General features: G+C 37.7%; 1 protein-coding gene across 2 annotated transcripts in view; it reads right to left on the minus strand.

Moving 5' to 3' along the window:
• Positions 1-2,367: 2,367 nt before the first annotated feature.
• Positions 2,368-12,212, minus strand: part of RPGR (retinitis pigmentosa GTPase regulator) — a 63,812-nt gene continuing 53,967 nt past the window's right edge. Inside the window, exon 18 of one of the 2 annotated variants that reach the window (XM_068532763.1) lies at positions 2,368-2,811. In XM_068532763.1, coding sequence (XP_068388864.1) covers positions 2,602-2,811 — 210 coding nt within the window. In that variant the 3' untranslated portion in view covers positions 2,368-2,601. The remainder of the gene's footprint in view (positions 2,812-12,212) is intronic. The other variant, XM_068532765.1, reaches the window with a different exon arrangement.

The following is a 12,212-nucleotide window of genomic DNA, read 5'->3' on the forward strand; positions in this document are numbered from 1 at the left end:
CGGAGCAATTGGGCCCGTGAGCCACAACTACTGAGCCTGCGCGTCTGGAGCTTGTGCTCCACAACAAGAGAGGCCGTGATAGCGAGAGGCCCGCGCACCGTGATGAAGAGTGGCCCCCGCTTGCCGCAACTGGAGAAAGCCCTCTCCCTCTCACAGAAACGAAGACCCAACACAGCCAAAAATAAAATATAAATAAATAAAAAATTAAAAAAAAAAAAAGCTCTTAACAGTGCAGGCTTGCCTGTGTATATTTAAAAAAAAAAAAAAAACAGGTCACAATTTGCCCTTTGTGGGCAAAACTGGGCCTGCAGCTATGGTTTGGCTCTCCCTGTTTATGTACATGCATGCACATATGGACATGTACACGAATGAGTTGTCTATATAAAAACCCGCATTTCCACCTTCTTTTTAAAATGGCTGAGGGGAAGCCGTCTGGCTAGCTCAGTTGGTAGAGCATGAGACTCTTAAAATGGCTGAGGGTCTGGCAACACTGGGCCCAGTATTGAGAAACAGCAATTACCAGGTAGAACAGATTGGCAGCAGCTCCATTACGCTTATCTGTTTAGCCTCTGAAAATACTTCAGTTATGCGATCCCTGGTTTAAATGTATTTTTTGTTAAATTTAATAAAATATCCCCTCATTCCTGAGATGAAGACTTTCCAACTTTCCGATTTGAGAGAGGCCCTTTCCCAGAATAAAACTGATGTTAGTTTCTACTGCTGCATAACAAATTACCATAAAGTTAGTGGATTAGAACAACATATAGTTATCTCATAGTTTTCATGGGTCAGGAGCCTGGGTACTACTTAGCTAGGTCCTTTGCTCAGGGCCTCACAAAGCTGCAATCAGGGTGTCAGCCAGGGCTATGGTCTAATCTGAGGATTGGGTTCCTCTTCCAAGCTCACTGGTTGTTGGCAGAATTCAGTGCCTTGCAGTTGTAGAGTAGAAGCCTTCAGACCCTAGAGGCTTCTCACCGTGGCACATGGCCCTCTCCATAATATGGCAGTTTGCTTCTTCAAGGCCAACAGGAGAGCATCTCTACTGCTTTGAATTGCTCTGAATTCTTCCAACTCTGACATCTAGATCTTTTTTGAAAGGACTCGCCTGATTAGGTCAGGCCCACCTGGGATGCTCTCTCTTTTGCTTAAAGTTAACTCATTAGGAATCTTAATTATATCTGCAAAATATTTCATCTTTTCCACATAATATAACATAAGCAATGGAGCGATAGCTCATCATATTCACTGGTCTCCCCTACTCTCAAGGGGAAGGGATTATTCAAGGCAAGTATACCAGCAGGCAGGAACCTTGGGGGCCATTTTAGAATCCTGCCTATCACAACTGGCATGTCTTAGTATTACTGTGAGTTTCACTTCCACTTGGCTTCTATAGGTTATATTTTGGCAAAGTATTTTTACAATACTGTACTAGTACTATAGTGGCAATAGCAAAAATTTTTATTAAATTTACCTTTAATAAAATTAGAATTCCACTAAATGTAATATAGGAGACTATTTTGTAAGATTTCAAAATCACACCTATTCTAGACTAACATCCTTACAGCCCTTGCACGTGAAACACAAAGATGGAGTATTTTTGTTTTGTTTTGTTTAAATGGGGCAATGGTCACTGTGATTGAATAAGCAAATGTTTTAGTCAGAAGTTAGAATGGGAAAAACGAAGGTAGTTTGATCAATTAAATAAGTAGCATCTGTGAGCATAGGAAAGCAATGTTTCTATTAGAGCAGACTTAGCAGCTTTACCCTTCCTATTCCTTGTGGCAGAGCACTGTGTGACACAGCCAACCTTAGTTACCACTGTCAATGCTAGAGACAGCTGCAATGAGCCAGTCTGGCTGTGTCCGGTTCTCCTAGACTGGTGATCTGTGGCATGGTCAAACGGTGCAGATAATCTGCAATGTTTTCATGTCAAATCACCTCCCTAAAGAGAGGAGCAGGAAGCAAAGAAATTTCAACACAGTTTCTCCACAAAGATGTCCTGTTTATACAGTTGCCCTGATACTTTCTTTACTCAAAGGTAAATGCATTTTGCATCTTTCAATATTTTAAAATGAGATTTCTTTTGCCCCTGTTTTGTCAACTGATAACTCCAAGTACCTCCAAATTTTATTGATATTCACCCATTTAAACAGTGGAACCGACCAGCTATAGTTTATTAAAATATGTTCATTAAAAACAATTTTGACTCAGTGTTTGAAAATTGCAAATACATTAAAAACTGTTAGTGTCATGAGATTGCAAATATTGCCTTATGAAATTATAAAGAAGTAAAATTTAGTAAAAACTATGAAATATCTTAATTTGTTTCACATATAAAAGTATATTTTATATTGCAACACTGAACAGTTAAGGCCACAACACTTGAAGGAGAGTCTGAGATACACATATTCTGAAATTGCTTGTCAAAAATATCAGCATTTAAATAAATATCAAAACTGGTCGTACGATTCAAACCAAATAAAACATATTCTTAAGTTATATCTTTAAAAGTTTGTTATTAGAAACTTTCTGTCAGAACTCAAATGTTTTTCAAGTATAAATTACAATGGGCTTGGTGACCATGAAAACATAAACATATATTCATAGTATTATACAAGATTTTGACCTTCTCTCCATATTTGGGGGTGAGGTATCCTGATGATTTTGCCCCATGTGGTTCTTGTTGGCATCTTTCTTATTCCTTTTAAAAGCTATTTTATCTCCTATTGATTTTATCTCTGGGAGTGGCTCATTATTATTCTGCTTTTTACTTTTCTGGCTCGTCAATGACATCCTTTTAAAGAGGAAAATCTAGAAGGAAAACACACATGCAGAGAATTCATTTCAGTAAGTGAAACAGTCACTTAACAGTATTTAGGGGGTATAATTTTCAACAAGTCTTAACATTATTTCATCACATCTTTATGAGGCACCACAATGGTACATTCTTAGCATCCACCAGCCTTTTTTCTTTTACCAATTGCAATCATGATTCTTCCCTAAAACAAGACCTTTCAGGGTTTATTTACCCTTCAACACTATCAGTGCTTTGGTAATATGTTAACATTTTTCTTCAAAGAACAAATTTAGTATTTCACTTTGTTTTGTTATAAGAGGAAAAGATGAAAACCAGCATCTTCTAGAGGACATACCTCCCCATTCCTGTAGATCAGAACTTCTGGCAAAGTGTTAGTGCTGCCAAATGATGGGGGTGGGAGCCCCAGGGGTCTGAGTAGGCAGTTGGATATACAGACCTGCTGCTCAAGGGAGGCCAGGGCTGCGGACAGGCAGAATGCAGATAACAGCTGAAGAGACGAAAGTAGACCCCATAACCCAGGGATTCCAGGTGGGCAGAAGAGAAAACAGAAAGAAAGAGACTGAGGAAAAGCCAAGTGTGAAAGGTAGGCAGAGGAAGAGGAGCCAGCACTGGGGGCTGAGTTTTGTAGGAACAAAATCAGGAAAAAAAGGCAACTCAGAAGTCAGGGGAGGAAAACATCAAGAAGAGAGTTGCCAACAAGGCACATGCAGGAGACATCAAGGAAGATGATAACTGAAAAGTTCCAAATGATTTAAGCCCTTTGAGGATTTAGCCAGAGAGAAAACAGGATTCCTAAAGAATGACAACCCAAATAATGGTTTTGACAAGATGCCAAAACCAAAGAACAGCTGAAGATCTGGCTCCTTCAGAAATTAAAATGGTGCTAATAATAATAGCTTGCCTTTAGCCTTAAAGAATGGAGGAACTAGAATGAAAAGTTGTAACCCAAAAAGTCAGTCTAGATAAAGTCTATGAACTAAAATGGGAGAACTCCTGTTCCTGCTATTGCGTAGGAATACACATCTTGAAAAATTCTGCCACTACAAAATGCCAAGAAATGCTGAAGAAGTATACAAAATATAATTTTATAATGTGTAGGTAAGCTCACATAAAATGAAGGGAAATCCCTGTGGGACAAAAAAAGAGGGAGCAGGAAGCCTCAGGGGTGAGTTGAGTACTGAAATCGCTTTTATTGATCTCATAACTTCAACTCTTGGATTTTAACAGATTTGATCTCACAAAATATAGAGAATTGGAACTGAGACTCCTATGTAAAGTGGGGACCCTCTGAAGACTAGGCCTTTAATGTAAGTCCACCTACAAACACTGGAAGAGAACAAAATAACATGTCTCTCTCAGCCTAATAATGTTTTCCTAACGTGAGTTTGGGGTTCACATGTACAGTACTGCTGGAAAACCCTTAACTGAGACATTGACTGAAAGCCATCCCGAAATGGTAACACCCAGGGGAGCTAACAGAATTTTATACAAATTCTCTATGGATGGACTTACAGTAATCTAAGCTTTAAAGGATTTCCACAAAAAGTCCCGGTTGAACATGAATTTACAATCCAAATTTCAAAACACAGAAGGAAACAAGACACCATTAGCAAGCCAGCCAAAGCAACAAACAGATTTAGACTCTGGAGGATGTCTGACATTGGAATAACTAAATACAGAATATAAAATAAGTTTGCTTAAATTATTTAAAGGACTATAATAAAAAACAGGAGCACAAAACAAGGTACTAGGTAAAAAAAACAAGGTAAAAGATCAGATTGATTTGAAAAAGAATCAAAATAGAATTTCACTTCAAAATGTGAAAAACATAACTGAAATTAAAACTCAATAAGGAGGTTAAATAGCAGATTAGTCTCAGATGAAAAGATACTATGAAACAGACAAGCTCTGAAATTTCCCCAAATATCACTGAGATACAGAAAATATAAAAGTAAAAATTAAAAGACACAGATAACAGAATAAAAAGTTTTATTATATTTGAGCCCCAAAGAGGAGAGAGGAAATATTCAAATATATAATGGATGAGAATTTTCTTAAAATGATGAATGACATGAATTCTCAGATTCAAGAGTCATAATGAATTAGAAGAAAGTTAAAATAAAAAAACCTCACATCTAGGCAACTCATAGTGAAATGAAGCACTCCAAAGACAAACAAACAATGTAAAAAGCAGCCAGACAGAAATGACAGATTATATGTGAAGTTACCAGCAACTATACTAAAGCAGATTTCTTAATAGCCACAATGGGAGCAGATACTAAAAGAAAATAACTGTCAACCAGCCATACCACCATTAATTTTCCAGTGAGTAGCAATTGCAAAAATTAACTTCAGAACGAAATTTATGACAGTAACTTCCAAAGGATTTCTTCAGGAAGAATAAAAAACATTCCAGAAGGGACATCTGAGATGTGAAAACGAATGGTGAATAAAGAAAGTGGTATAACAAATAATATTTGATTGATGAGGTTAAAAAAATTAATAGAATACTCGATACAATAACATGTAAAATGGGAAAAAAAACGAGTGATAGCAGAGAAAACTCTCCTAAGATCCTGGTAATATTTGGAAAAAAGGTACATTGATTAGCTTTAGATTTTAGGTACATGTTAAAAAGTTTAAAGTCAGAATCCACCTTAGAGGCCATTTACAAGAGACACGTCTAAAGTACAAGTAGAAGTATAAGAATGAAAAAAGATATATTAGGAAAATGCTAACCATAGGAAAACTAGTATAGCTATGATAATATTCGATCAAATAAAGTAGCATTTTTTTAGGAACAAAGAAGAATACTACCAATGGTAAGATAATAGACTTAAACCTAATTACATCAATAATCAGATTAAATATAACTGGTCTAAATGCTCCAATTAAAAAGGCAGGGCCTTCCCTGGTGGCACAGTGGTTAAGAATCCGCCGGCCAATGCAGGGGACACGGGTTCGAGCCCTGGTCTGGGAAGATCCCACATGCCACGGAGCAACTAAGCCCGTGCGCCACAACTACTGAGCCTGGGCTCTAGAGCCCACGAGCCACAGCTACTGAGCCCTCGTGCCACAACTACTGAAGCCCGTGTGCCTAGGGCCTGTGCTCCGCAACAAGAGAAGCCACTGCAATGAGAAGCCCGGGCACCACAACGAAGAGTAGCCCCCGCTCGTCGCAACTAGAGAAAGCCTGTGCGCAGCAACGAAGACCCAATGCAGCCATACATACATAAATAAATACATACATACATACATACATACATACATACATACATAAATAAATAAATAAATAAATAAATAGGCAGAGATTTTCAGATTAGATAAAAAAGCAAGACCTTGGTGCTCCAGCAAATGGTGAAAGCTCTCTCAGAGATCTCCATCTCAACATGAAGACCCAGCTCCACTCAACGACCAGTAAGCTACAGTGCTGGACACCCTATGCCAAACAACTAGCGAGACAGGAACATAACCCCACCCATTAGCAGAGAGGCTGCCTAAAATCATAATAAGTTCACAGACACCCCAAAACACACCACCGGATGCAGTCCTGCACACCAGAAAGACAAGATCCAGCCTCATTCACCAGAACACAGGCACCAGTCCCCTCCACCAGGAAGCCTACAAAACCCACTGAACCAACCTCACCCAATGGGGGCACACACCAAAAACAACGGGAACTACGAACCTGCAGCCTGCGAAAAGGAGACCCCAAACACAGTAAGTTAAGCAAAATGAGAAGACAGAGAAATACACAGCTGATGAAGGAGCAAGGTAAAAACCCACCAGACCAAACAAATGAAGAGGAAATAGTCAGTCTACCTGAAAAAGAATTCAGAGCAATGATAGTAAAAGATGATCCAAAATCTTGGAAATAGAATGGAGAAAATACAAGAAACGTTTAACAAGGACCTAGAAGAACTAAAGAGCAAACAAACAATGACGAACAACACAATAAATGAAATTAAAAATTCTCTAGAAGGAATCAATAGCAGAATAACTGAGGCAGAAGAATGGACAAGTGACCTGGAAGATAAAAGAGTGGAAATAACTACCGCAGAGCAGAATAAAGAAAAAAGAATGAAAAGAATTGAGGACAGTCTCAGAGACCTCTGGGACAACATTAAACGCACCAACATTTGAATTATAGGGGTCCCAGAAGAAGAAGAGAAAACGAAAGGGACTGAGAAAATATTTGAAGAGATTATAGTTGAACACTTCCCTAGTATGGGAAAGGACATAGTCAATCAAGTCCAGGAAGCGCAGAGTCCCATACAGGATAAATCCAAGGAGAAACACGCCAAGACACGTATTAATCAAACTATCAAAAATTAAATACAAAGAAAAAATATTAAAAGCAGCAAGGGAAAAGCAACAAATAACATACAAGGGAATCCCCATAAGGTTAACAGCTGATCTTTCAGCAGAAACCCTGCAAGCCAAAAGGGAGTGGCAGGACATATTTAAAGTGATGAAAGAGAAAAACCTAAAACCAAGATTACTCTACCCAGCAAGGATCTCATTCAGATTCGATGGAGATATTAAAACCTTTACAGACAAGCAAAAGCTAAGACAATTCAGCACCACCAAACCAGCTTTACAACAAATGCTAAAGGAACTTCTCTAGGCAGGAAACACAAGAGAAGGAAAACACCTACCACAACAAACCCAAAATAATTAAGAAAATGGTAATAGGAACACACATATCGATAACTACCTTAAATGTAAATGGATTAAATGCTAGACACAAAAGACACAGACTGGCTGAATGGATAAAAAAACAAGACCCGTATATATGCTGTCTACAAGAGGCCCACTTCAGACCTAGGGACACATACAGACTGAAAGTGAGGGGATGGAAAAAGATATTCCATGCAAATGGAAATCAAAAGAAAGCTGGAGTAGCAATTCTCATATCAGACAAAACAGACTTTAAAATAAAGACTATATATTTTATTATAGTAAGTAAAGAGACAAAGACGGACACTACAAAGAGACAAAGAGGGACACTACATAATGACCAAGGGATCAATCCAAGAAGAAGATACAACAATTGTAAATATTTATGCACCCAACATAGGAGCACCTCAATACATAAGGCAAATGTTAACAGCCATAAAAGGGGAAATTGACAGTAACACAATCATAGTAGGGGACTTTAAAAACCTACTTTCACCAATGGACAGATCATCCAAAATGAAAATAAAGAAAGAAACACAAGCTTTAAATGATACAGTAAACAAGATGGACTTAATTGATATTTATAGGACATTCCATCCAAAAACAACAGAATACACTTTCTTCTCAAGTGCTCATGGAACATTCTCCAGGATAGACCATACCTTGGGTCACAAATCAAGCACTGGTAAATTAAAAAAAATTGAAATCGTATCAAGTATCTTTTCCGACCACAACGCTATGAGACTAGATATCAATTACAGGAAAAGATCTGTCAAAAATACAAACACATGGAGGCTAAACAATACACTACTAAATAACCAAGAGATCACTGAAGAAATCAAAGATGAAATAAAAAAATACCTGGAAACAAATGACAATGGAGACACGACGACCCAAAACCTATGGGATGCAGCAAAAGCAGTTCTAAGAGGGAAGTTTATAGCAATACAATCCTACCGTAAGAAACAGGAAACATCTCGAATAAACAACCTAACCTTGCACCTAAAGCAATTAGAGAAAGAAGAACAAAAAAACCCCAAAGTTAGCAGAAGGAAAGAAATCATAAAGATCAGATCAGAAATAAATGAAAAAGAAATGAAGGAAACAATAGCAAAGATCAATAAAACTAAAAGCTGGTTCTTTGAGAAGATAAACAAAATTGATAAGCCATTAGCCAGACTCATCAAGAAAAAAAGGGAGAAGACTCAGATCAATAGAATTAGAAATGAAAAAGGAGAAGTAACAACTGACACTGCAGAAATACAAACGATCATGTGACATTACTACAAGCAACTCTATGCCAATAAAATGGACAACTTGGAAGAAATGGACAAATTCTTAGAAATGCACAACCTGCTGAGACCGAACCAGGAAGAAATAGAAAATATGAACAGACCAGTCACAAGCACTGAAATTGAAACTGTGATTAAAAACCTTCCAACAAACAAAAGCCCAGGACCAGATGGCTTCACAGGCGAATTCTACCAAACATTTAGAGAAGAGCTAACACCTATCCTTCTCAAACTCTTCCAAAATATTGCAGAGGGAGGAACACTCCCCAACTCATTCTACGAGGCCACCATCACCCTGATACCAAAACCAGACAAAGATGTCACAAAGAAAGAAAACTACAGGCCAATATCACTGATGAACATAGATGCAAAAATCCTCAACAAAATACTAGCAAACAGAATCCAACAGCACATTAAAAGGATCATACACCATGATCAAGTGGGGTTTATTCCAGGAATGCAAGGATTCTTCAATATATGCAAATCAATCAATGTGATACACCATATTAACAAACTGAAGGAGAAAAACCATATGATCATCTCAACAGATGCAGAGAAAGCTTTTGACAAAATTCAACACCCATTTATGATAAAAGCCCTGCAGAAAGTAGGCACAGAGGGAACTTTCCTCAACATAATAAAGGCCACATATGACAAACCCACAGCCAACATCGTTCTCAATGGTGAAAAACTGAAACCATTTCCTCTAAGATCAGGAACAAGACAAGGTTGTCCACTGTCACCACTATTATTCAACATAGTTTTCGAAGTTTTAGCCACAGCAGTCAGAGAAGAAAAAGAAATAAAAGGAATCCAAGTCGGAAAAGAAGAAGTAAAGCTGTCACTGTTTGCAGATGACATGATACTATACATAGGGAATCCCAAAGATGCTACCAGAAAACTGGTAGAGCTAATCAATGAATTTGGTAAAGTAGCAGGATACAAAATTAATGCACAGAAATCTCTTGCATTCCTATACACTAATGATGAAAAATCTGAAAGAGAAATTAAGGAAACACTCCCATTTACCACCGCAACGAAAAGAGTAAAATACCTAGGAATAAACCTACCTAGGGAGACCAAAGACCTATATGCAGAAAACTATAAGACACTGAAGAAAGAAATTAAAGATGATACAAACAGATGGAGACATATACCATGTTTCTGGATGGGAAGAATCAACATTGTGAAAATGACTATACTACCCAAAACAATCTACAGATTCAATGCAATCCCTATCAAACTACCAATAGCATTTTTCACAGAAGTAGAACAAAAAATATTTCACAATTTGTATGGAAACACAAAAGACCCCGAATAGCCAAAGCAATCTTGAGAAAGAAAAACGGAGCTGGAAGAATCAGCCACCCTGTCTTCAGACTATACTACAAAGCTACAGTCATCAAGACAGTATGGTACTGGCACAAAAGCAGAATTATAGATCAATGGAACAGGATAGAAAGCCCAGAGATAAACCCACTCACCTATGGTCAACTAATCTGTGACAAAGGAGGCAAGGATATACAATGGAGAAAAGACAGCCTCTTCAATAAGTGGTGCTGGGAAAACTGGACAACTACATGTAAAAGAATGAAATTAGAATACTCCCTAACACCATGCACAAAAATAAACTCAAAATGGATTAGAGACCTAAATGTAAGACTGGACACTATAAAACTCTCAGAGGAAAACATAAGAAGAACACTCTTTGACATAAATCACAGCAAGATCTTTTTTGATCCACCTCCTAGAGTAATGGAAATAAAAACAAATATAAACAAATGGGACCTAATGAAACATAAAAGCTTTTGCACAGCAAAGGAAACCATAAACAAGATGAAAAGACAACCCTCAGAACGGGAGAAAATATTTGCAAACGAAGCAACTGACAAAGAATTAATCTCCAAAATATACAGGCAGCTCATGCAGCTCAATATCAAAAAAAACAAACAACCCAATCCAAAAATGGGCAGAAGACCTAAATAGACATTTCTCCAAAGAAGATATCCAGATTGCCAACAAACACATGAAAGGATGCTCAACATCAGTAATCATTAGAGAAATGCAAATCGAAACTACAATGAGGTATCACCTCACACCAGTCAGAATGGCCATCATCAAAAAATCGACAGACAATAAATGCTGGAGAGGGTGTGGAGGAAAGGGAACCCTGTTGCACTGTTGGTGGGAATGTCAATTGATACAGCCACTATGGAGAACAGTATGGAGGTTCCTTAAAAAACTAAGAATAGAATTACCATACGACCCAGCAATCCCACTACTGGGCATATACCCTGAGAAAACCATAATTCAAAAGAGTCAGGTACCACGGTGTTTATCACAGCTCTATTTACAATAAGCCAGGACATGGAAGCAACCTAAGTGTCCATCAACAGATGAAGGGATAAAGAAGATGTGGCACATGTATACAATGGAGTATTACTCAACCATAAAAAAGAAATGAAACTGAGTTATTTGTAGTGAGGTGGATGGACACAGACGCAGAGAATGGACTTGAGTACATGGGCAGGGGGAACGGTAAGCTGGGAGGAAGTGAGAGAGTGGCATGGACTTATATACACTACCAAATGTAAAATAGATAGCTAGTGGGAAGCAGCCACATAGCACAGGGAGATCAGCTCGGTGCTTTGTGTCCACCTAGAGGGATGGGATAGGGATGGTTGGAGGGAGACGCAAGAGGGAGGAGATATGGGGATATATGTTTATGTATAGCTGACTTACTTTGTTATACAGCAGAAACTAACACACCATTGTAAAGCAATTATACTCCAATAAAGATGTTAGAAAAAAAAAGAAGCAAGATCCATCTACATGCTGCCTAAATCAAATGTACTTCAAATGTAAAATCACAAATGGGTTAAAAGTAAAAGTATGTTAAAAGATGATAACTCTAGTCCAAAGAAAGCTAAAGTGGCTATATAATATCAGATCAAGTAGATTTTAGAGCAAAGATTATCATTGTGTATTAAGAAGGTCATTTCATAATGATGAAGGGGTCAATTAATTAGAGCAGGTAACAATTCTAAACATGATAGAAACAAATAACAGCTTTAAGATACATAAAGCAAAAATGAATAGAAGTACAAGGAAAATTAGACAAATCCACAATTTATAGTCAGGGATTTTAATACCTCTCTTTCAATAATAGAACAAGTAGACAGAAAATCAGGAAGGATGGAGAAGACTTGAACAACACTATCAACCAACTTGACCTAATTGTCACTGATAGAACACTCCACCCAACCACAGTATTCTTCTCAACCTTCTTCTCAAATGAACATTTACCAAGATAAACTTGATTCTGGGCCATAAAATGTGTCTCGATAAATTTAAAAGGAATCAATTCATACTAAGTATGTTCTCCAATTACAATGTAATTAAATTAGAAAGTAATAACAGAA

This window comes from Eschrichtius robustus, chromosome X (genome assembly GCF_028021215.1).
Source record: "Eschrichtius robustus isolate mEscRob2 chromosome X, mEscRob2.pri, whole genome shotgun sequence".
NCBI classification, from domain to species: domain Eukaryota; kingdom Metazoa; phylum Chordata; class Mammalia; order Artiodactyla; family Eschrichtiidae; genus Eschrichtius; species Eschrichtius robustus.